This window comes from Scomber japonicus, chromosome 20 (assembly GCF_027409825.1).
Source record: "Scomber japonicus isolate fScoJap1 chromosome 20, fScoJap1.pri, whole genome shotgun sequence".
NCBI classification, from domain to species: Eukaryota; Metazoa; Chordata; class Actinopteri; order Scombriformes; family Scombridae; genus Scomber; species Scomber japonicus.
In genome coordinates, this window is record NC_070597.1 from 8,201,626 (window position 1) to 8,228,059 (window position 26,434).

The 26,434-nt window shown below is 41.5% G+C and overlaps 1 protein-coding gene across 1 annotated transcript in view; it reads left to right on the forward strand.

Moving 5' to 3' along the window:
• Positions 1–26,434, forward strand: part of tanc2b (tetratricopeptide repeat, ankyrin repeat and coiled-coil containing 2b) — a 106,300-nt gene that overhangs the window by 63,938 nt on the left and 15,928 nt on the right. The window contains exons 5-12 of the mRNA XM_053341984.1: positions 1,069–1,217; positions 5,593–5,776; positions 7,972–8,220; positions 14,678–14,809; positions 22,226–22,264; positions 23,539–23,820; positions 24,038–24,162; positions 26,128–26,359. Coding sequence (XP_053197959.1) covers positions 1,069–1,217; positions 5,593–5,776; positions 7,972–8,220; positions 14,678–14,809; positions 22,226–22,264; positions 23,539–23,820; positions 24,038–24,162; positions 26,128–26,359 — 1,392 coding nt within the window. The remainder of the gene's footprint in view (positions 1–1,068; positions 1,218–5,592; positions 5,777–7,971; positions 8,221–14,677; positions 14,810–22,225; positions 22,265–23,538; positions 23,821–24,037; positions 24,163–26,127; positions 26,360–26,434) is intronic.

Here is a 26,434-nt window from a genome sequence, read left to right on the forward strand (position 1 = left end):
GTTTGTTCTAGGTGGAAAATAACCCGGCAACAGAGCGACATGATGAGGTCATCAGGGGATTTTGTTTTGGGTGCAGAGTTGGCAACTGAAATCCCTCAGATCTACAAGTGTATGCTTTCTGTATGTGTGTGTGTGTGTGTGTCTGTGTGGGTGTGGGTGTGTGTGTGTATGCTTTCTGTGTGTGTGTGTGTGTGTGTGTGTGTGTGTGTGTGTGTGTGTGTGTGTGTGTGTTTTGATCATCTGATCATCACACAGCTTTACCCTGGTGTTTTCTTTTCTCTCTTTAGAGCTAGGAGTCTGTGTAAACAGGATTCGAGGGGTGGATACACACCCACTTTGTCTTGTACATTCAGTCACACACTGTTGCTCTCTCTCCCTCTCTCTCTACCACATACACACACACACACACACACACACACACAGACACACTCCTCACACACTAACCACACAGGTGAAGGGCGTATCTTATTACGTCACACGAACCGCAGCAGTGATGAGTGGTGCGGAAGGAGCTGTCGTCTTTTTTGTTGCCAGCATGGAAAAGAGGGTTTTGTAAACAGTTTGAAAGGATTCTTGTAGTTGCGGCCGAAGGGATTTTTGGAGTTTAGCTGTGAAGACATCTCAACCGACATGTCCAGCTGTTGTGGAATGTGTCTTTAATGCACAGTTCGGAGTTACAGGAAAGCTCAGGTAGGGTGTTTTCATATCGTTGTCCTGAGCGCAGGTGCTCTGTATCCTGTGTCCGGGTCTTTTATTGCTGCTGTGGTTTATGCAAAGCGAGTTGTAGCAGATGCAGTGTGTGTGTGTGTGTGTGTAGTATTTCCAGGTAAGGAAGTAGTGGATTTTTTTTTTTTTTTTTTTAATTTAATGTGAAAACGGCAAAACAAGCTACTGTTCTTTGTCTGCCTACCACTGACACACACCCCCCTCCCCTCTCTCTCTCTCACTCTCACTCTCTCTTTCTCTCTCCCCCGCAATGCCTTCCTCCCTCCTCCTCCTCCCTCCCTCCCTCTCTCCTGTCTCTCTCTCTCTCCCTCTCTCTCTCTCTCTCTCTTTCTGCCTCTGCAGGGGAGTCAAGCCAGGAGCTGGGCCCCCCTCCGTCGGTGGATGAGGCAGCCAACACATTGATGACGCGTTTGGGTTTCCTTCTGGGAGACAAAGTGAGTGAGGGGCCAGCCGGTTCCCAGTACAGCATGGAGGAACCCGAGGCGAGACAGGTAATGGTCTCACTAATGAATTTTTTTTTTTTTTTTTTGTCACGCCCAAATCTGCTGTGAAGAAGTGACTCGGACTCATTTCTGTGTGGTGTTCTTTGAAAAGGAATTACTGTGTTGTGTCTTTTCTCAAAGTGCTTTTAAGTTTGTGGACAAAAGCTATAAATATCATTATGTGGGGGGTTTGCTTCCCCCCCCCCCCAAAATCCCATGATGTCACTGTAAGTCAGTTTACGAGAAATGTTTGGGGTTTTGTAAGACTTAAGATAAAAAAAATTGGCGCTAAAAAACACGATTTTCTTTCATTCCTTATCACCCTTCATGCTACTGATATGCTTTATCCTAATCTAATTGTCTTACTGCATATGTGATTTTGACACTTTCCCATTGTGAGAGATTACGCTGGGGAACTTGAACGCTCGTGACCTTGTCTGATTCGATCTGTTTTGACGTGTATCTTTATAATGAGCTTGTTTACATTGGGTTTTGACGGATCTTTGGAAATCAGGATAGCCAGATCAAAAGACTTCTCTGTAAAATTGCCCTCAGACACTAAAACGCTTTGGATTCAAATTCAGAACACTGCCTCTCCATCAAACATCAGATATCTCACCGTCTAATTAGATTTTTATATAACAAATACTCTTAATTATTTATTTTCCCAGAGCACATTATTCGCACTGAAAGCATGTTTCTTGTGTTGACATGCAACAGGTTAGCCTGAAGATCTTCTCTCTGCGCCGTGACCTTTTCTATTCGTGAATTTGGCAGTTGTGCAACAAACAGCTCTTGGCACAACATGCCTGCTCTAAGCTCTGCAGCAGATGCCCTGGTTTCACTACCCAAACCTGATTTGATAGGTATGAATTTTTCGAGGAAAACACAGTAGTAGCAGAGAGAGAGAGAGAGGGGAGAGGGGAAAAGGGAGAGGGAGGGAGAGAGGAGGAGAAATGAGGAGGGAAAAGGGGCAAACCTGTTGCAGAAGCAGTTTAAAGCGGGCCTAGGTATGGGTTTGCACTAAAGCAGTGTGGATAAGCGATTAGACTGATGGACTGCCTGTGCTTGATGTGAGCGCTGCTGTAGCAGTGGGGGTGTATAAATTGAGAGAGGTTTATTCAAGCGGCTCTTTTTAGAGACGTGACTCATACTAGCACCCCGCTGCATCGTGCACACAGTACAAACGTATTATTTTAGATATCTGCCCCAAATACGGTTCTCGGGATCGCAGTTTGTTTGATTCATTAAAAACGAACAAAAATGACAAGACAAGGATTGCTCGAAGACACCATCTATTAGCAGATAAGAGAGTGGGCTTTTGTTGTAATTTTTCTAATTTGCTTGGGATTTACCAGCTTTCAGTTGACAGCCCTGTGATACTAGCTGCTAGCTCACTGGTGATGCTGAAAATCTCTCTTGATGTTTGTCATTACGACCAAGAAATCTAATCACCTTACGGTTAAATCAACAGTGGAGCCAAGCAGATATCAACCTGCTCTTTACTCTTTCTTTTTCATATCAGTAAAACATCTTTCTACCAATTGATATGGTTAAATTCCTACAATAGCTGGTGTCACTTCTGCAAGACCTCAGCAGCTGACAGAACAAGGTGACCTTAACTCTCGGAGAGTGCGGTTAATTGCCTTTCTCTACTCTCGTGCGCTCGCTCCGTGAATAAGAGTCGATCTGTTCCAAGTTGAACCCAATCCCCCCCCCCCGTGCCCTATTTGAGGTCAGTTCTGCACAAGGCGAGGTTCAATATCTGCACAATATCGCTGTGGGTGCGTTAGAGGTTTGAAGATTTGTCTGTTCATGTTATGTGTTTGTTTCGGTCAGGGTGAAGAAGCTCCTGGAAACTCAACAAATTGTTCAAATTGTTCTCTCAATCAGTCACGCACACACTCAAGACAAACTTGAAGCCATGTACCTTTAATGGGAGGGATTGTTGACAGGTTTACAGGTGTTACCGTTTTGTTAGAGTTGCTTGTTTTTCTTCTAGCCATACAGATTTTAATAGTTCCTGGCTAGTGTTGAAACTATCAATACGTTGATTAATCCGTCAGTTAATACAAAACTAATCAACAAGCAATAAAAAATTAGTCATGGAGTGTTAAGCAGAAATCTTGATATTATTCATTTTTAGCCGAACTATGTTTTGTGGCTTTATGCATGTCAAAGTTGGTCTGTGTACTACTTTTCTTCCAGACTCAAAAATATCTCAACACTTATTGGTTGGATTACCGTGAAATCTTGTACAGACATTCATGGCTCCCAGAGGATAAAAACCCCCATGACTTTGATGATCCTCTAGACTTTATAGTGAAACCATGAGGTTGACAGTTGTGGTTTTATAAGTGAAATGTCTCAACTACTATTAGAAATGGATTGCCGATGAATGTCGCACAGAAGTTAATGTCACAATTTAAGATTTCAATAGACATTACTGCTTTTGCACAGACACACCTTACAGTACATGCACATTTGTATTATTCTGCTCTTCATTCAGTCAGATTAAAAAACAACACATTTGCAGTAAGTTACATTAACGATTAATTAAAAAAAGGTCTGAGACAGATTACATTATTTACAGCACTCCCAGTGAAGTTTCAGTGATGTACTAATTAGCCGATGTTTGTGTGCTATTACGTGAGGTGGTTAAAACTGTAAACATTATGTCTGCGTAACACTAACTGCGTTAGTTTAGTTATTTTGCCTGCTGACATGATGATTTAGTTCAAAGCACAGCTGTGTCTAAGTACAGTGAGCTGCTAGCATAGCTGTAGACTGTTTTTTTTAGTTTGATCATTTATCAAACAGAAATGTGCTATTCCAGCTTCTCAGTTTTCTCTGTTGTATATTGTAGCAAACTGAATATTTTTGGGGTTTGGACGAAACAAGCATTTTCACTTCGTATGCAAGGAGGAAATGGTTCATTAAGTAATCATAATTATACAAAGCTTACTTAGCTATTAGGAGGAATTGGGGACCAGTGTCTTGCTTAAGGACACTTCAGACTGTAGACAGGAGGACCTCAGGGGTTGGTTTGATCACCAACCCTGCAATTAGCCACGGCCGCCCCAACAGAAGATCAACAGATTAATCAATAATGAGAAGAATTGTCAGTTGCAGCCTTGTTCCTGACTGGATATGTGTGTGGGTGTCAGTCTTCCTCCTGCAGATTGAACCGAAGAGTTCACCCCTGTGTTGAACTGAACTCATCAGCAGCTCGGTTAAGGAGAGACCTTCATGTGTTTTTCGTGTCTGACACACATACTTAATCACTCGGTGTCCCTGTTTTTCTTGCGCCTCTTCCTATATATGTGGATGCCGCTTGCACGTATCTTTGTTGTTTCCGCGTGAGAGTACATCTGTGGGTGTTCTCAGCAGCAGATTAGACGCAGCAGACGAGTGTTTTTATTTGGTCCCCCGTGGTCTCTTGTCTTCTAACCTGAGCCGACACAGAAGAGGGGTCACTGCAGGGTGCCAAAACAATGCCGAGACCGGAGAGAATATAAATTCATAAAGCGTATGGGATTTCAGTTTGAGCTTCTTCTTTTTTTTAAAGACTTAATTGCAGTCATGGCAATCAAGAGGAAAATGTGCAATATTGTTTGTCAGTCAGTAAGGGTAACTATACTCTCCTACTCTCTGAATTTGTGTTCCTATTGTGCTCAATCCAGACTATAATATTAAGTATTAATGTTAAGACTAAATTAATTAATAGTCACTACTACATGCAGTTTTCTACAGCCACAGCCGTGCCATGGGACTGTACAGAATCAGATGTGGGAAACGCCACTCCCCTTTGTTTCTAAAAAGGGAAATGACTGTTTTCCTGCATTTTGATGTTCCGGGTCACATCCCTGATATGTGTACTACATCTCCAATGTTTGGTCTATTCTTGCCTATTCCTCAGCTGCAGTAGATCGTGCTGTAAAGTGCATTACATCTGTACATGTATTAAATGATTGCTAGTGTTTCTAGTGCCATTGTATAGGTTTTATTAACATCATTTGAAAGAATACTAGATGTTGAGTGTGTTTGTGTGTGTGTACTGATTATATTGTATTTGTGTTATTATTTGATTTTTGAAGCTCTTTGAAACCTTTATTTCAATAAAAATGCTAAAGATGATTGGTTATTAAGTGTTTGTGTGCATGTTGGACAGAGAACCCTTAAAAAGGCTTGACTACATGTGGTGAACCCAGCAGGGGGGCTGAGCTTTTGAAAACTGCAATATTGAAATGACATTTTCCTCTGTGTATGACTCAGATGTTAAAAGTTCAAACATTGTGCTTTGCCGTTTATACCGGTGTGTGCTTATTGAGTTGTTGGAACAAAACAAAGCTTTACAACATTTGTACATGTGTGTCTGTCCTAGGGCCAGAACCAGAGGATCAGCCCGTGCTCCACCCTGACCAGCAGCACTGCCTCCCCCCCTGCAGGCAGCCCCTGCTCCACCCTTCCCCCTGCCATGCCCGGCCAGGCCGGCAACAAGGACTGTGCCTACGGTTCTGTCACCAGTCCCACCTCAACTCTGGAGAGCAGGGACAGCGGGATTATCGGTAAGATCTGCACACCGATTAACAAAGAACAGTTCTAACAAGCAAACACTTGGAAAGTCATACGTTGGAAGTCCAATAGAAATGAAACTTCTCCAACATGTCATTTACTTTACTTAAAACCAGGAACTACTAGAAAGAATGTATTTGTATATTATTTGCTTTAATATTATCTTTGTGGTTATTCTTTGGAATACAGTGAGCTTTCCCTTAATCTAGATGGAGAAATTGTTTTAGGGCTTCCAAACAGGTCGCTGCATTTTAAACCATATTTGCATAAAACAGTAACGTCTGTGCTCTGTTTTAGACAGAGAGTCACAATGACTTATTCAAACAGCAAGACGGCATCCTGCTGCACAATGCAAGAGCCACAGATTATCCAATTTGTAAATATGAACCCACATCTTGTTCTACATCTTAGCTTGTTGAAAGAACCACAGAGCAAACATTCACCAGAGAAAAGTGGACTGCTAACATCAGTTTGTTGCCTTAATAGCTAATTAGCTGCAGAACATAAAGCAGCATATAAACCTGCCCACAAATGTCTTTTTTGATGCAGTTGTGGTCCTTACTCTTCAAAACCATCTCTAAAATTTTATTCCAAAGACATTTTCTTTTCTTCCCATTTAATGATAAAAGAAAACTACTAACAAAAGTAGTTTGATGTTTTTGACTGCAAAACCAGATAAGTAAAGATCATTTCAGTTGGAATTTAAAGGCTGATGTTATTCTATATTTTCCTTATTGTCATAAAATCCTGTGAAAAGACCATCTCTGTCCATCTCTCCACACTTATATGTAGGAAGTGGAAGACATAACAGGTCAAAAATATAAAATGGATCAGTAACTCTGAGCCTAAAACAGCTGGTCATGATAGTTTTTAGCAAACGCTACTCAAACAGGAGGAAATGGTGCATTTGTCCGGGACTATTTTCAGCTATGGATTACTACACATTTAGCCTGCTGGTGGGTATTTACAGCAGCAGGCATACAGTACATGTGGGAATGGATAAACTGCAGTATGTGTGTTCATTATAGTGAGGAAACATGTCCCCCACTGGAACAATGTTGCTCATTGATGTGTTTTTAATAGTTTCTGACCTCCACAGACCAGAGGAAGAAGATATACAGTATGAAGCTTTGAGTACACAGCCAAATCTTGTTAGCAGGATCCAGTCATTGTTGGTTTTGCTCTTTTCATGAGATTTGTTAAAATACAAAAAAAAAAGGTCGAATATCACCAGCTTTAAAGATAATTGAAGAATAAGAGCATAACGTGTGGTATGATTCATCTGCATTTTATTTGTATTTAGTTATTTATTTAGCTGTCAGCTTCAACTTGTCATCTTTGAAGCCATGCAATCATGCTGGTGAGGCTAGAAATCTTTCTAATGGTAGAAGTAAATGCAGCAAAAGCAGGCAAAGCAGTTAAGTACAGTTAGAAACCAAATAAAACCAAGTCACGTGATTTTACAGCTGCTCAGTCAGATTAATCCAAAGTCAAAGATCCCTCATCCGGACACTTAAAGCCTGTGAAAGTCAGCTGTAATACGCATGAGGTTGTAGTTTGCATCCTAAAAACCCACAGTGCCTCTCTCATTGCGTTAGTGTATTTTAATAGACCATTTAATATGAATTAAGGGTGTGGTTCACCTTAAAATGTGGTAATGAGAAAGCTTATCCCAAACCAAAATCCACAGCTGACGGCACCTGATGAACAACAGTGTGTGTGTGATCAGTCTCCAGGTGAACCGTGGCGCTTTTCTTTTCACACGCGGTCGGATGCATACTCACACTCCCACTTCATGTGCACGTCTAAATGTTGACATCAACATCAGCGTTCTTGCATTGTTAGCAAGAAAAACTGAGAGAGATAAAATGCTCACTCATGTGAAGCACTTTGTGTACGTCAAAACAGGTGGCAACTTTAGTTTCCTGGCAACAATAATGAACACCTGCAGTTTGACAAGGAGAGCATTACACCACTGTACCGCAGATCAATTAGGAATAATAGTAAATGGGTGTGACAGCAGACCGGTGGGGGTAAGGTGGAGCGGAGGACAGGCAAACTCAAACAAGCCTTGTGTGAAAGTGAAAATAGCCTTAAAGTATAACACACTGGGTTTTTTTCACAGTGTTGAGTTAAAAACGGTAATATCACAGCATTGAAGAAAGTGTTGTTTTTTTCTTTCTTGCAGCCACACTGACCAGCTACTCTGAGAACATGGAGCGAGGTGGTAAATACGGCGAGGGCTCCAGAGGAAACCTGAAACTGTGGCAGTCCCAGAAATCAGGCATGGATTCGTTCTTGTACAGGGTGGATGAAAACATGACCGCTTCTACCTACAGTCTCAACAAAATCCCTGAGCGCAACCTGGAGAGCATGTCCTCCCACTCTGCCCACTCCATCCCTCTGTACCTCATGCCCCGCCCTAACTCTGTGGCTGGTGAGTCCCTTCCTCTTTCCCCCAAAAACACTCCTGTAAAAGTCTATGGAGGCAGAAATAAGGTTATTAAAATGGTGCATGTTCATATTGTTGTAGAAAGTCTAACTCTTAAAGTCTTAACAGCCAGTTTTCAGGCTTATTACACCATATTTCTGACTCAGTTAATGCTCCTGACACCCTCTTCATTCCTTTCAAGCCTTCTTTCCTTGCTTGTTTTCTGCCTGGATTAACTTTGATCCTCCCCTCTCAATTCTGACTCCCTTTGACTTCCATTTGTATGACTCCCGTGACCGCAAATGCAACAAACAATGAAATATTTTGGAAAAGAGCAAAGGAATGTGCTCATGTTTCATGGTTTTCAAAGCAAGAAGCAGCTGGTTGTCTATAAGACCTTAAATCTGTCATTTTTAATGTGCCAAAAAAAAAAAAACCCTGATTGAGTGTCATTAGACCTTGTCTTTCTATTGCCACTTTTCAGCCAGATTTTCTTCCATATCAGCTGTCAGAATAATCTATGTACCATCTTGCTGCTATACTTTTTTTAATTTTTGAAACCCGCTCATATCCTTCTCACATTTTTTACCTACAAATATCACTTTTTTCAGGAGATGCAAATAATATGAAACAAAATAAACTGCTCTTATTAACAGATTAAATATTAATTGATCAAAAACAGGGACAGTTTTAAAAGATCCAGTCCACATTTCTCATCAGATTGAGAAAACTGGAATAAATTAGCCAAAACTTCCTCAAAATCTGAGCCTGGTCATAGAAAGAGCGCTCCAGATTCAATTAGTTGTTATTTTTACAACATTTTTTAAATTATCTAGGGATGAAACCACTCTTGTTTTCATATTTCATAAGCTTATGTTGAAATTTTTGGGTAGTGGCTAATCTGCAGTGGTATTTTGTTAAACCGTCACAGCCCTCTGGTGTGAATTCAAACCACAAAGCAGAATTATACAGTCTGGGGAAAAATGAAAAAAAAAATGGTTTCACTGCAGCTGGAAGAATATCACATAAGAAAACTGGCATTCCTGTTGCTGTCAGAGGTTTCATTGATGTGTGTTTTCTTATTGTAGGCCACAGCTCTCTTTCTCTAAAAGGCTCCCAAAAGAATCGGTAAATATGTCAGAAAAAATGTCCGTTTAATAACACTGAGACAGTTCTAATGGGCCTGATTTGTATGATTGTTCTCATCCTCAGAGATGATGAGCTGTATTATTCACTTCTCCCACTCCCACTGGAAAAAAAAGGTCTGTGTGTACATGCTGTAGACGTGGATATATATTTCACTAAACACCATAATATGTCTGACAAGGCCCATCACTGCAGCTCTGACCCTCTCTTTATGCTGGTCATGTTCTGCTGTTGGACACCGCTGTCTGGCAGCACAGTGACTCCGCTGGGTTTTAGAGATTCACTCTCGATCTCCTCTCCGCCCCTCAATACCCAGACATTCAAAAAAGGGAGGCTGGATGAGCTGGAGACGGCTTGAAAGAGATGCTATAAGCGACAGATGATGCAAAAAAAAAAATCGAGGAGGCAGTGAGAGATTTGGGTTTTTTTTTTTAAACGTTATGATTTTTATGAAGGCATTTGTAAAAAACAGAAATTCCATATTGAGGAGAGCGAGATGGATGCATGTGGAAGAGGAGTGAAAAAGAGTTTCATAATCTCTCTCTCTCTCTCTCTCTCTCTCTCTCTCTCTCTCTCTCTCTCTCTCTCTCTCTCTCTCACACTCTCTCTCTCTCTCTCTCTCTCTCTCTCTCTCTCTCTCTCTCTCTCTCTCTCTCTCTCTCTCTCTCTCTCTCTCTCTCTCTCTCTCCTCCACAAAGAATTATTAGATGATGTAGGGATGGGAGGAAAGCACAGGCTGAGGATTGGCTGGGCTCACACAGCAGTGGAACATCAAAGCCCCAGGCATTAACCATTTCTATCCCCCAGAGTGACAGAGAGACTCGCTTTGATGTGTGGAGAGAGAGAAAGAGAGAGAGAAAGAGAGGGAGAGAGAGAGATACGGAGCGAGAGCAGGAGGTGACTGGGGAGGAAAAACGAGGAGGGAGGCAGCTACTCTATTACCTAATGAAGGCAGTGCGTTGGTAGAGCTGACGATGGATATGGAGGAAGGAGTAAACCAAGTATCCCTTGTTTCCTCTCCCTTCATGTAGCTAACCCTCCTCACCTGAGAGGAGCAGAGTTAGACTGAATTTTAAGATATAAGTCTTAATTGCCCTCCAGGAATTAAGCTTTTTTGTAAAGCTTTTTATCCAGTGAAAAATAAGTAAGGACAAAATGAGCAAAAGATCCTTATTCACTGCTACAGTAGTATCCCTAAAAATCTCCATCTGAATTAAAGACTATAGTAAATTATCTGGTTAATTACTCCTTTATTATTTGTCTATGTTTTTAGCTCATTTCAGCTTTTGTATCTCTTTTTGTAATTTTCTTTATTCTTTATACTGTTGTTTTATTCATGTACCTGATCTGCCCTGGTCTGCCATGCTAAAGAGGTTTCTGACCATAATAGGACTTATCAGGTCTACTAAAAAGGTTAGATGTTTCTGAAAAAGGAAATTAAAGGGGGACTCCAGAGATTTAGCATTGTACTAAACTTGGGAGACCGATTGATTGCAGCAGAGAGAAGAACTCCTGATTTTTAGGCCCCTAATGGCATCAGACCCATGAGCCTTTGCATTTAAAACACAAACATGGTGCATCCCAGGCCAAGGGAAGCAATGCTATGAACTGAGTGATTTATTTTTAAACCAATTTATGGCTGCCACTACTAAGAATAGTGGCATTTGCGGGGCAGCTTAAAAGAAAGATTCGCAATTTTTCATGTCTGTCGTAAAACATTATTCAGGTGCCCAGATGAATATTGACATGTTTTTCTTGTTGTAATCATTCTCCTTGTTTGTATTGACCATAATGAGACAAAATCCACATTTCTAAAAAATTGAAAAATGCAGCTAATATGAAGCTTCAGTCATCCAGATATTTCAAATAAAGTCATTAAAGTGGTCTTTTTACTGCCAAAATCCCACTTTTTGCAACTGTCCTTTCACTGCATCTCAATAATGAAACACAAACAGAAAATAACACTTGAATATATCCACTTGATTTAATTAACTCAGACTGCTGGAGCCTCATATTGACTTTAGATAAACTTTTAAATATATTTCTGCATAAAATGAAGACTCTTCCATTGTAAGCACATTTGAAATTGATCTTCTAATGATCAGTATGAAGAGAAGGAATGATTACAGCGAGCAAAACCTCTTTCAGTGTTCACACAGGCACCTGACTGTTGTTTTAATACACAGTTAAACAGTGTTGAACCTATCCTGGAAGGAAGCAGGATGAGGATGAGTCAGGTAACCTTTTAACTTGTTCTGCAGGTTTCTTTTTTTTTTTAACAATGCGGTCACACTGATGACATCACTCAGCTCCTCCAGAGCCACAGCAACATCCTCATGAGGTTAAATGAAAATGAAACAATGATAAATTCAGTTTGAGATGTCACAGAGTAGGATGAAACAACTCAGACTCTGAAAAATTGCAGTCATAATTTGGTCTACATAGGCTTGTAAACTGGATGGTTTTAAAGGGTTGATTCATACAAATTGCAAAAATGCCAAAACATGTTCGCAATTACCTTTAGTCATATCAAACTATGTAGACAGTGCTGGGATGAGGTAATGTCTTTCCAGAAACAGTTTTCACATGGGTTCACTCAGGAAATAAGACAAAAGGTTAATATTTTTGTGGTTACATATCAGAGAAGTTTGTTTTTTTTAATATGTATATCATTTTGTGGAAATGACCCTTGAGGACATTGCCATGTTGGAGAAGCTATAAACACTAGCTTATTTAATTCCCTGCTTAGATGAAGACTAAAGGAGCATAAAAGATACTCTTTAGTGAACTCACACTATAGTCTCTAAATTCAGTAAATTAATATAACAGCTCACCCAAGATAACATTTTTCAATTACGGGGGCGGAGAAGTGTCATCGATTATCTTTTCATCCATTTTTTTAAACTGATTTCCTTATAGGTCCCTGGTCTCACCTTCAGCTTACATAGTCCGTGTAATACCGGAAATATTATTGTTTAACTACCAGGACCTCCATTATTTATCATCTCCAGTCATCTCTGGGGGAGATGAGAGGAGAACGGAGAGGCGTTTAGAGCACCAGCAGCCACCTCATATCTGTGATGACTAGTTCACTCCCTGGCTGATACTGTGACTGGATCTGGACAGCAGCCCAGCTGGTCTTTGTGTGTGTGTGTGTGTGTGTGTGTGCGTGCGTGCGTGCGTGTGGACGCATGCTTTCATGCTGTCAGTCACTCCTTCAAACAGGAAGTGTCTGATGTGGCTGTCATTGCCCAAAGCAGCTGAGTTCTCTGCTGCACAGTTAGACTTCTTCTCACTTTCTTTTTCTTACTCTCTCCACACACTCCTTATTCCATACTTTTTTCCCCTCTTTACTTCTTTTCACTATGCGTGCAGTCTTAGCGCATTGGCACAGGAACTGTGAATGTGATCCCCAGCAGCCTGCTGCATTGCAGATAGAGATGATGAGTGCACAGATTTGAGTCCTCAGATTCAAACACAGTTGAAAGAGAGAAAAAAGGAGACTTTTTAGCTCTGTTGCCCTGAGTCATTCTTCCTTGGTTTAGCAGCAGATTAATGCCTCCTCTGTCTCCACTTTTAGCCTAGTTGGATGACCGGCACCCCCATTCCCATCACGGCCAAGCCTCCAGCATTCTCAGCTGCCATTTTCCCTCCATTTTGGGAAGCCCATGTGGCTCATTTTTGGGTCCATGGCTAGAGTGACACACAGATATACACAAGCTTAGTACTTCGCTGAGCTTAAATGCAGCGGCACAGAAATCACTCTTTGAATCAAAGGACAGTACAGGATCAGTGTTGAGGTGCCGGTGAAGTTTTATACTGGGACGAGGTGAGCAGCTACTTGGAGAGATTACTGTGCCTCAGTTTTTGGAGTGACTGGAGGCAAAGAGAGAAAAGAACCATGCTTTGGCAGTCACACCTTCTCGCAGCTCCTTCAATTTGACTTCTCAGGTATAGTGTCAGAGAAGAAGCAGTTCTGATTTTACTCACTAACAGAAATAAATACTTAATGATTTGTGATAAATAAAGGATAAATCCAGCTTATTGCAACTTGCATGCTATTTTTGTAGCTTTGTGCATTAACTCAGTTGGACATTTTACTCAGCGGATGACTGCAGTGACATCGCAAAGGATTAGACTGATAGGAAACATGAAAATCATATAATTGGGTTTTAAACAGCTGCACTTATTTGGGAGAGAAAATTATCATAAATTGCAAAATTATAACCCAAACATCCAGCTGCAAACACCTGTCACAGCTCACAGACTGATATACATTTCCTGCTTCAGTTTCACCACTCAAATATTGTAATGAATTCATCTGGTCTATAACTGCTGGCTTATTTAAAACCTGAATGATCACCAGGCTGCTCTTATTTACCTCACTTTACTCATTTGTTGTAGCAATGTCACCTCGATGTTACCTGATCTCAAATGGAAACAATGGTTACAGCTACAAAAATCAAACCCAAGTTGATATAAATAGGAACTGTCACTGAGTTAAAATTGAAGAAATACACAGGTTTTAAAAGATACTCAGATGATTTCTTTCTAATATTCTTTCTCATATTGTGTCCTCTAACATTGTCTACTGAGCTTTCCCATGACTAATGCATTAGTAGAGTTTATTCTAACCAGATTGCCTGTCAAAGCACTTCTTTTATGAATGACAAACTAACTGATCTAATCGATGACTAACTACTTGTCTCAGCTTTCGCCTGTCAGGGAACCAGCAACCTGTGGACTGTTAAGTCCTTTAATCCCTCCTGGCTTTTATTTTTCAAAGTTACTTCCCTTTCATTTCCCTCACCTCTAACTGAACCGCAGGGTTCAGGTGTGACGGAGAATCAAGTCTGGTGCTTACTCACACTGGTGGTGTCTGGTTCTGAGCGTTGGCCCTGAAGACACAGCGTGGTGTGAACAATCAGCAGCCAGCGTCAGACGGCGCTCACTCCATGAATAAGACATTTGTCTGCTGAGCTAATTAATCCTGAGAGGGGCCGGATGGCATCTGCCTCCGTGCCGCGTGACAGACACTGAGAGGAGGGAATTTTAGGACAAAACCATATGGGGCTGGCTTGCTCTTTCCTGTAGGAGTTAACAAGTATGAAAGCTGGACACTGACAACTGCCTCGGGACAGTGGCCTCCACCAGTGCCATCTTGCCTTGTGTGTTTGCACAAGCTTGTGTATTGTATGTAGTGTATATCTCAGTGTACCTACACATGCTGACACTAGTATCTTTTTTTGTCCTTTCTTAAAAAAACATTCTCCTCTGTCTCTTTCCCTGTCTGTCCCCCTCCTTTTATCAAAAACAGCTACCAGTTCAGCCCACCTGGAGGATCTGGCATACCTGGATGAGCAGAGACACACTCCATTACGCACCTCGTTGCGCATGCCCAGACAGAGCACCACCTGCGGGCCGGGTCGCTCCGGGCAGGACCTGAGAGGTAAGAAAGAAGGCAGTGTCAATGGCAGTGTCAAAGACTGCGCTCGCACACACAGAAACACACACACACATACACACACACACACACACACACACACACACACACACACACACACACAGACTCTCCTCACCCATCATGTCCACTGAGAGCTTCTCTGGTTCGGTCTGTGAGGTGCTGCTGACACTGAGCAATTTTATTCAGTGTTCATGAGAGCTGCATGTGAAACAGTCACGCCTCTGTGTCGCTAACAATATAATGACATGTAAATTTCATGAATACATACTGTACGAGAAAGATCGGAGTGTTTTTTCCTAAAGGCATCATTCAAAATTCAAATACAACATGAAGATACACAAATTATATTCTGCTGTAGTAGAATAATAAAGAAGTGCTAAATACAGTTAAACATCAAGAGTTGTTGGTGTCACTCTGTGAGCTCAGTGGTTCAGATGCTTACACAATGTCACTGGTTTGATTCCAGACAGAGACATTTGTTGCATGTCACTCCCATCTTCTCCTTATTCCTATGTGCCTCTACTTTCACTCAATAAAACCTAAAGCATTGAGTTTATTTTTCTGTTAAAAATAGACTACAATTTTTATTGCTTTTTTTAAAGAAAGACAGGAAATCAAACGAGAGAGAGGAGGGTGATATGCAACAGAGTTCCTGAACTGGACTTGAACTGGGGATGTTGAAGTTATATGACTTAATCCATTAGGGTTCAGGATGCCCAAAATTCTAGTTTTTATATCAAAAAAACATATAGTGGTTATCTTTAAGAAGATTCCAGTTTATCTGTTGCTCACGATGTCAAACTGCAACAAAACACTGCAGGCAAATAGTTTTGCTATACAAGAAAAACTGCATTGTAAGTGCTGGCTGTGGATATAGAGCCTGCAGTATATCTGCAGATATTTGCAGCTGAAAAGCATTGAAGACTTGAAGTTAAAGCAATCAACCAGCATCGACTTTCACTTTAATTTTAAAAAAAAATGGCTGTGGTTGGCTAGTTGCTTCAGTGCAACACAGTGCAGACACACACAATAGGACTCTGTTCTCCTGTTTTCATCCAGAAACAATAACACAACTCAAAGCAGCTGAGCATCGCAAGGCAAAGCTGCATGACAAGCAAGTTATTTTTAAAATTCAAATGAGAGTCAGTGATGGTAGATTTGCGGTTTGAAATGTGTTTCAGATGCAAATTTCTGCAAGTACGTATGTCTCTGCTCTGTATCAGAGCGGTGATGCTGCTGAGCTGCTGGTGCTGGACATTGTCAGCTATTTGATGAGACCATGTGTTTGTGTTTTTGTGTGAGAGGCACTGTTGGAGTGCACAAAGAGCATTTTGTCAGGTTGGATCACTACTTTTCCAAAGTTTGTCTTATCCAGTGCTTAACAATCACAGTCAGTGTGCGCCTCACTGCGCACTGTTCAAGTTTAGCACACGGCAAGCGCCTTCTTGATCAAGCAAATCTCCTCAGCCTGCTCACCACATGGCCGAAGGGCCTTATGTCACAACATTATGTGTCCTCTCGCCCTTCTTCCTCTGTCACTTAGCCAGTAATGAGCACCATAATGGCAGCTCTCTGCCATCCAAGTGAACACAAATATGCGTCCCTGTGTGTTTTAAACACCTGTTAAGACCCCACTTAGCTGAGAGTGCGCTCGGCTGAGTTGCGATGTGATTCTCCTGCCTGAGGGCATCTAGCTGCAGACAAATGCAGAGTGAGAGATCGTTAGGAAGAAAGAGAAAGGTAGGTCAGGAGATGGAGATGGACACATAGGAAGAGAAAAAAGACAGAAGAAGGTAGGGAAGAGTAAGGTCCTTTCAGAGCTTCCCTGTTACTGCCAGAGCCACTTGTTTCAACCTTCCTCCTCTAAGGGCAGCCAAGTGTGTTTACAAGCCAACCAACTGCGTCCTAGCATGCTTTCTGCCTCCTCGGATCAGTGTCAGAGGCGTCCTGAGTGCACTGCTCTTGTGGGTTCACCAGGAGAGACAGAGAATGAGACAGAGGGAGACAGGATGTGGAGGCAAATGACTTAAAGAAAAGGGTTTTTCCCTGCAGATGATCTGAGGACACATTACCATTGTTTTCATCCTTAAAATAGATGTAATAGACACACAGAGGGAATGCCTGAATAAAGAATTAGTTGTTTATGTGATTGTGTGTGATCCAGCCAGTTTGCGTCACACATTCAGTGAATGTTAAGATGGCCGTGTTGGGAATAATAGCACTGTCAGTCGTCCCATTGGTGGGTCTTTTGGTTTATAGCAAGAAAACTAGTGCACAGATTGCAATGAAATTTGGCATGAGCATTCAGGCGAGATGATGAATCATGATTTAGTGAGCCGCGACCCTTTGTCTACTGCCACTCAAAGTTTCTACTTGTACACAAGATATCTGTTGGCTGCATTGCCTTGAAATACATCGTGGATACTCGTTGTGCACATAGGATGTTTGTGGTGTTGCTACGGCCTTTAATCCTGCACCAAAGTGTCCGATTTGACACAAGATGCTGCATAATATGCTGTAGTAAATAACATATTAGAAAATCACAAACATAAATATATATAACTGGATAAATAAAGTTGTTTACAGGTGCAGCAATTAGGAGAACCTGCTTGGTTTGTCCTTTCTGGGCTACTGTAGAAACCTGGCAGGCTCTGTGGAAAAGGATCCAGGATATAAAAGGGCTCAGTGATTATACTAACACTAATCAAAACATACTTCTCAATACTATATTCCATATCTGCTAAGTCTGTACAACTAGATGCTACTAAATTCTACATACTTCACCTTTTAAAGAAAATGTACAATTGCCAATGATGTGCTGTAGCCTGTGATTATTCTAGATTATCAGGCATTACTTTTTCTGGCACATGAACCATTGCCTGCCACAAAGCAACTGGTCTTATTCCATGTGTTACATTATTTGCAGCCTCATGCCTTAAAAAAAAAAAAGCACATTGACACATTGGGCCTCACAGAATAAGACTTGGTTTGTTTTGTTAGACGTAGAGTCGCAGATGTACTAGAGGAGAAGAGGACTGCTGGTTATGTGTTGATCAGGTGGTAACCAGCTGACAGATGCAGCTCTCTCTTTCTCCAGTTGGTTTTGTCGAAGCTTCTTTTGATGCCGGCCATCAGGGGCTCGAGCTGTGCTGCTGTTTTGAGGAGTGTGAGTCAGACAGTAATGGACCTTCTTGTGTTCCTGCCTACCTCTAAGATTTACCACCCACCTTATCTATTCAGTGCAAACTCTCTCACATAACTGTACACTGCACACACATTTTTCTCCCTCGTTTATCTTTACTTTCCCTCTCTTTGTCTTTGTCACTCTCTGCCCTCCCCTCCTCGCTGTTTTTCTACCTCTGCTCGCATATACAAAACAGGCTTTGTATTAGCTGATGGCTGCAGCTTTTTGGATCATAAAAACATTTTCAACTCCAGAGGGTTTTATTACTCCCATATATATTCCCTGGCAGACGTGTAACCTAAATAATAACTCTTAGAAATTGATTAGGCATTTAAATGGTATAGCTGGATATTCTATATTTTTCATATTGTCAGCAAAAGCCATGAAAATATCAAAACAGAAAAAATGAACTGATCCCACTGAGTGTTTTTTATGTAGCCAAAACCTGATGTAGCATATTCCTCTGCTGTTGTCCAGAAATGATTGAAACCACTTCAATGAGCCATACTGTGGCACTTGATCACATGTTCCTTTTTTACCATAAATATGGGCAATGCAGTTTATTTTTTACTTCAACCCACATCCATTTCCCTGCTGTTCTAAATACTCGCTAGTTCACCAAATGAGTATTAGTCCACAGTTGAAAATAGTCCCCCAACAAATCCTCTATTCACTCCTGTTTAAGTCATATTTGCTAACAAGTACAATGCCTAGCTATTTTAGGAAATTGCAGATCCTTTTTTTAATTAAATGAACTATGTATTTGAGATATTTCTTCAGTAGGAACCTGTTGGCTTGGAGCTGAGTGCCACACACAGGGTAGGGAAATCAGTGAGGATTGAAAAATGGGCGAACACCTTGTTGATTTTGGTTTTCTTGGGAGATTTGTTGAAAATGAGAAAAAGAAAAAGAACAGAATGGTCTAACTCTTATTAGACCATTGTTAGAAAGACGGAGCTGCGGGTCTACATGAACTAGAATTATGAGCTGTTTATAGTTAGCATTTATTTACAACAAAAACAGACTAAAGGATGCCCTTATTGCTGTTTTAGTCAAGGAAGTCTCGATGTGATGACAGTGCATTAACATGTTTACAACAAAGCAACTGAAAGCAACCACTGTTTAGCCTCAATCTACAGCCTTTATCTGTAATTCTAATCTGAGATAGTCTTTTTTTAGATTTGATATGTAGGTCTGTTTTGGGGTTTATTTGAGGATTTTACATGTTATGTAACAATGAAATAATTGTCTTCTGTTGCTTGGCTGCAACACATGGTCTACCAGGAAAGAAATGGTATTAGATTTATCAGCCTTAAGGAAGATAAGGACACTTTTTTTTTTTGTCTGAAGAAATGCATTAACCTCAATCACATCCAGGTTTATTATATTGCTTTAGCAGAGTAGGGGGTTTCTGGCACAACTTTACCTACTTTCAAGGTGCGAGAAGAGAGAAAGAGGTCAAAACTCCAGGGGCATTTGTAGTATATAAAACAACTTTATTGATAATAATAAAGCTGTTCTGTATACTGCAAGTGTTTCTGGCCTCTTCATATTGCTTTAGGCCTGATGTGCAAATTATATAAGATTAGATTAATATTTTTTTAGACAGTAATTATGTAAGATCCCCTTGGTATTGCATATGCTAGCTGTAGCCTTACATCGACTGTTTGAAGAAATGACTCGAATTTTAACTGCGTGTCTGATAAAACCAGACAGCAGAAAATCACTATCCTTTGGAAAAACTCACATATCCACAAACACCCACGCCAGGCATCACCTGACCTAAGATAACCCATCACCACACTCCCCAGACCCCTCAGAAAAAGAAGCAGACTGATCGTATAAACTTCCTCTCCTCCTCCTCCTCCTCCTCCTCTTCCCTCCTCCCATCATTTCCCCTCTTCGTCCACCTCTGTGCCAACTCTACTCTCTACTCCTCCTCCTCCTCCTCCTCCTCCTCCTCTTCCCTCTCTTGTCATCCCCCACCTCCACTTCCCATCCTCTGCTCCTTTCCTCCTCTGCTTCTGTTCTTCCTCCTTCTCAAGGCTGTTCAGCCACCGTGAATCATCCTCACCTGGTGAATAATTAAAACGTCTGAGACTCTCACTCCGTCTGGCCACGGAGGTTTTGATGCTGGAGGAAGGGAGGCGGTGGGGTGGAGATGGAGGAGGGGGGGTGATACCTTGCTCGACGACGCCTGAGGGGGAGTGTTATAGGCAGGATTATGAGCAACTGCCATCCATCCATCTATCCCTCACACACACACACACGCACATGCACACGCACACATTTGCTCTCGCCGTCCTAGAACTGGAAACAACTCCCCCAGCCCCCATTCACAACATGGCTGCCATGTTTTTCCTGGACTACCTGACACAGTGGAGCAGTAGTAGCTGCACGACCTGACGCGCATGAAGAAGTGTAATCGTCTTTGCCGTTTGGAGGACGATGTCACATAGTGCGGGGGTGTGTTTAGTAAATCCATGAGGACGGAAGTAGCTTTAAAGGCACGTTTGGCATCCAGTTGCCCTCAAGATAATTGGATTGGCATCACTTAAAACAGAGTAGTTGTAGGGGAATTTAGCTTCTTAGTTTGGCGGCCTATGGTATTGTAAATGGCAGCACTGGGTACTTTTTGTATTCCCCATCACCAACATTGCATCAGGTCCATTCCTTCACAGTGTGACACTCAATTGGACGAATATTACATCAGTGTGTGCATTATAGACAGTACAGAGTAGAGTAGTCGCTCTCTGACTCTGTGTGTTTAAGTGTGTGTGTGTGTGTGTGTGTGTGTGTGTGTGTGTGTGTGTTGAGTGTGCACTAAAATAATCTGACCGGGGAATATGGATGAAATGTCTTTTATTACACTGGGATGTAGCAGGCACAGAGCTTAGTGCAGTAAAATGCAGCGCTGGCCGTGCAGTCAGTATAAACCGAGAGCAGCTTCTCACCCACATCCAGGTTGATCTGTTGTAGTTTTTGCTGATTGCGTAAGTAAGATTATTCTCAGCAGCTTGATCATCGCGTTTCTTTTCATTCGGCGATTATAATTAGCATTCCTGGAAGAGAGTCATGCTTGCAACAGCACTTTGGAGTGCTGTGTGGTAAAAGAATACATTAAGAGCCATATCAGCTCATTATATTATGTAGCCATGCTCTTAATCAGCACACTGAAGTCATTTGCAAAAAAACATACAGCTCAAATATGCAACATTCACTCCATCCCTGCCCTCCCCCTCCCCCCCCCCCCCACACTTTCTCTGACATATTTTGCAGTGCTGCACCTGCACACGGTTCAAACATTTCTGCCGACACACAAAAAATCTGCACACTCTCCTCATCTTATCCCACCAGTCTAATGTATGATACACATTTCCTACAGCTCTGACTCACAGTGTGCTTATTACTAATATGCTGCAGAGTGTGAAATGAACTACTGCACTGGCTATCGTCTGACCAGCAGCTATTTCTCATCGCAGACACTGAGAGATCAATTTTAAACTCAGTAAAAGCCAACGGAGAGACTGAGGTGAAAATCAAATTTTATATGTGTGTGTGAGAGCGAGAGAGAGGTTTGATGTAATAACTCTAAATTTGAGAATTGTCTGGTGCTGAGGTTGATTGCTGTATGTTAAGAATATGGCTAACTTAAGCAGCCTGGTACACACACATACACACACACACACACTTACAAACACACTTACAAACAATAAGCTGAGGAGTTGAGGTTGGAGTCTCCCTCCCAGGGTCGAATTACTACAGGAACTGGATTCAATTACTTTTTATGAGGATTGATTGATCTTGCCCGGTGCAATGGAACCAATTAGATTCTCCCAAAAGTGCAAACCTTCCCCAACCTACCCTCCAGACATCCTGAAGAATACGCTCAATGTAATTCAAAGGATTTCAATTAGTAATCGACCTTGGTCTGGTGGTTCCCCATATTTCTGACATCATGATGTGTGCTGATGCTATTGTTGCTTCCTCTGTTTTTTTTTTGTGTTGTTTTTTTTTTTTTTTCATTGAGCTACACCTTGCCTTGTGCTCTGATACACTGCACACTGCTGCCAGTTTTCATTCCTGTCCTCACGGCTTTGCTTTCTCTCCTCTCTCACTCCTCTCTCTCTCCTTTCAATCTCTTCTTGTGTCTCTCTATCTCTCTCTCTCTCTCTCTCTCTCTCTCTCTCTCTCGCTTGCTCTTTTGTTTGTCTCAGCTTCCGCTAATAACACCCATGCCTGGCAATCCCAGTCACGTAAGTTACTTTAATTTTCATTTGTTGCGTCAGGCTGCACATGCTGTTCGCAGTTTCCCTGCTTATTTGCTAGTGCTTTCCAAGTCAAAGTGCTTTAGTCAAGTGGTGCAAACTCTTGCCAGCAAACCATTTGGATTATTCACGTACAGCCCACATTCCAAATCAGGCGTTAATTGCCAGATACTGGTATAACATTTAAAGAAATGACACACCAGATAGAAGAGAGCATGTTTTTTTTATTGTCAAAGCTCAAAATTGCTTTAAAAAAAAAACTAAACCCATGAGACGACACCCAGAAGCAGCAGACTAAATTTTACACTGAATTCATCACACATCTTCAGAAGTTCATACCAGATTCATTTTACCCTCATTAGTCTTTAATGGTCCATATGTTCTGCTGAAAAGATGCCCAACCTCTGGAGGAATTTAGTTTAATGACTCCCCCTTCTGAGTAAAATCAACAGTCAGCAGTGGCTATTAAAAGAGTCACTCCCTTGACTTTTTGCAACTTTTATTTGCTACATTATAACCTCAAAGCAGATTTATTTTTGATTGTTTTTAATTATCAATCCAGCTTATTAAACTGTGGGAGTGAAATACATTAATGTGAATTAAACACTGTAAAATTAGTAAAATAGCATTATAAAACAGTTTCATCTTTAGCGTATTTAGTATATTTACAAAAGTGCTCAATTTGAACATAGCTAGTATATTTTAATGCAAGCCCTTCAATATATCTTAAGAGGTGTTAAGGGTGAATTTTGTCAGTCCTGGAGCAAAATAATCTACCTGTTAATTATTTATCATTGACCCATCACTATATTTGAATTCTTTCTATGTGCCAGAATGTCAATCTTTAATGCTAAACAACATACTTATTTTGTTGTAGATAAATGTGCTTAGGTCATAGATATAATCCTGCAATGTCAAATTGAAGATTTGGATTAAATGTCCTATAAATCTACATTATCTCCTTATTAGAAAGTACATGTATTGATTGCATTTGCGTATGAGAAAAATAGTTATTGACCTGTTTATGTTTATGTGGTTGCACAAAGGAACTTATCATATTCAGTAAATGTAAACCCATGATTGAATGTTGTTAGCAAGCAAGTATAGGGCCTTGGTACGGGCTATAACTCAGCCTATTTCAGTTTCCAGATGCATTACTGCAAGAAAAGAGGAGAGACATCAATTGCAAAACATTAACAAGCATAACTGTGGCTTACAGCTGTAATATCACCAACTAATTGTCTATTTTCCTGGTTCGGCAGTGCGTTTTGCACCCTATCGGCCTCAAGACATCGCCCTCAAACCTCTGCTGTTTGAGGTGCCCAGCATCACCATGGACTCCGTCTTCACCGGCCGTGAGTGGCTCTTCCAGGAGATCGATGCTCACCTCAACAGCCCCAACGCAAGCACCAACCGTGGCGTGGTGGTAGTCGGCAACATCGGCTTTGGCAAGACGGCGATCATCTCTCGCCTGGTAGCGCTCAGCTGCCACGGCACCCGCATGAGACAGATTGCCTCCGACAGCCCTCAGGCCTCACCCAAACGTGAGCATCCACTTATTTATGCATCAAGTCTTTTTTTTGTAGAGAAGATTTTTGTTTTGGAAACGTTGACAATGTTGTTAATGTCAAATAGCTTTTTAAAGAAGTTTGGATAATTTTAGTTTGGTCTTTTTCCCTGAGAAGAACAGTGTATAAAGACAGCATGAATGTGACACGTGTCCGAGCGGTCCCTGAGTGTGTTCTGCTGTCGCCTGTCCAGATGGAGAGGGGCTCCCTCTGACCCAGCCCCAGCCCACGCACGGCACCCTGGGAGGAGGCAGCTGTCCCGGGACCCCTGAGATGAGGCGACGCCAGGAAGAAGCCATGAGGAGGCTGGCGTCTCAGGTACAGTATACACCTGTGTCCACAAAAACTGCTCACATTGCATCGCTTGAATCTCAGCCTCATATTTACAGACCAAACTTCCACAAGAATGAAAGTGGAATGTTTGTCTCTAAGTGCTCTGTTATAGTCAGTTGGTGCATTTTCAACTTATTCTTCTCTCTTTGGCTCCTTTTTTTTAAACAAAGGTAACACTTTATTCTTTCCAAAAATAACTTTAATATGACATTTCCAGCTCTCATTTGATTGCTGTATATTACAAGAAGATAAATGTACAAGCTTGAACCACTTATGAACATTTCCACCTCCCCACACCTCCATTTCCCCTTTTCTCTTATTGTATTTGTGTTAAATGAAAAAAAGAAAGAAAAAGAAATAGCCAAGTATTGTTTCAAGAGTCTCATTTGCATACTAGTGTACTGTTCTTTTCTACAAATTCTTTCATTTTTTTCAATAGCGTAGCACCGCATAAATTATCATTGAGAGGAAATAGTGTTGCATCATTAAAATGGTCATTTTAGTATAAAGGTCCATTCATCTGTTTGTGGTTCAGCGTGAAGTTTTCCAGCCTCACTCTATCATTAATTCAAAAACAGCGAGATAATTTTTAAATGGCTCCTTTTTATGTCTTAATTTTTCAATTAGTGACAACACAGGTGGCAAGATAACCAGTGATACACTCTTTTGAAAATGCCCTTTCAAAAGTAAAATGCACGGGCACAACTCGGGTTTCTGTCAGGATGTAATGTGGTTTCCAGCTTTTGAAAGAAAGTCAAAAGTTTCGTGCCACCAATGACCTCTCATCGGCTCACACAGGTTTTTTTGCTCCTCAGGTGGCAGACTTCAAAACATTCATAGTCACATGCAGCTCTTTTGTTTTTTAAATATTTACTTTTTAAAAGATATGACGTTGAAGTATTTAATGTCATCTAGCTTGCCTCCAATGTAAACCTCCACGATGTGTGACACCGGCTCTTTTTCCTGACTTCTTCCTGTCTGCGTTTGCACCTCAGCCCCACTCCCCTGCTGCTTAGCCATCTGCATCCCCAGTCCCAGCCTGATGCATTATGCAGATGTGTTTAAAAAAGAAAAAACAACTTTGCCAGGGAGCCTTATGAAATATGTATACCTGCAGAAAGCCATTTCCCAGCCAAGCTATTAGATCTTGTTAACTCTGTGCATTAATAATTAAGCTCACTCCCTTTTTCACCCCTTTTGTTTTAAAGCCCCTTTCTTCCATTGTGACCAAAAATTAGCATTCAAGTTCCCATCACCTCCCCCCCCCCCCCCCCCCCTTTTCTAACTGCCCTGTGATCACTACCACCGCCTCTGAAAATTCAAACTCTTTGTGATCTCTCAGTCCCCGGGAGCGCTCAGTCGCACCTGCTGCTGGTATTGTTTAGTCGTCTAACCTCTCAGCAAATCTTTCTACATGCCCTTGCAAAGATAACTTTTTTACTTATTCATTCATTCATTTAATCATTCATTCATTCTTTCATTTAATCATTCATTTCAACATGTTTCGAATGCGTGGCTGTGAAATATGACAGTTTAACACTTGACTCCTTCATGCCACAGTCATCTCACACATGAGCATGCATGAGCTAACTCAGAATCAGTCTCTCTTGGCAGCCGGAAGCGATGAATTATTAATAGCTAAAACCGTACAGCGAAACGAGAAGTATTATGTTTCATTATACTGCAATCATCCACCATGAAGTTGACTCAATCCCAAATGAGTTGTAGCTGTAGTAGACACTGGGAAAACCAGCTTTGCACTGACAGAACCCTTAAAAAACATGTTATTTCTAAAATTGTGTCGTCTACTGTAACTCTAGTGCTCGTTGACACTGATTCATAGTCAGTTTTCCAATACCTAAGGGATAATCAAGGATATAAAAGTGTTCACCTTTGTATTTCTCTTAGTGACCCGGCTGCAATCTTCTCCCAACTCTCTGTCGCCCCCAGGTGGTGGCGTATCACTACTGCCAGGCAGATAATGCCTACACCTGCTTGGTACCGGAGTTTGTGCACAACGTGGCGGCTCTGCTGTGCCGCTCACCTCACCTCGTGGCCTACAGGGAGCAGCTGCTGAGGGAGCCACACCTACAGAGCATCCTGAGTCTACGCTCCTGTGTCCAGGACCCCCTGGCCTCCTTCAGGAGGGGGGTCCTCGAGCCCTTGGATGCACTTTACAAAGGTGACACGCTTGCTGGGTCCCATTAGTCGAGAATAGTTGTGTCTGTCTGTATTGGTTGCATCAAATATACTGGTT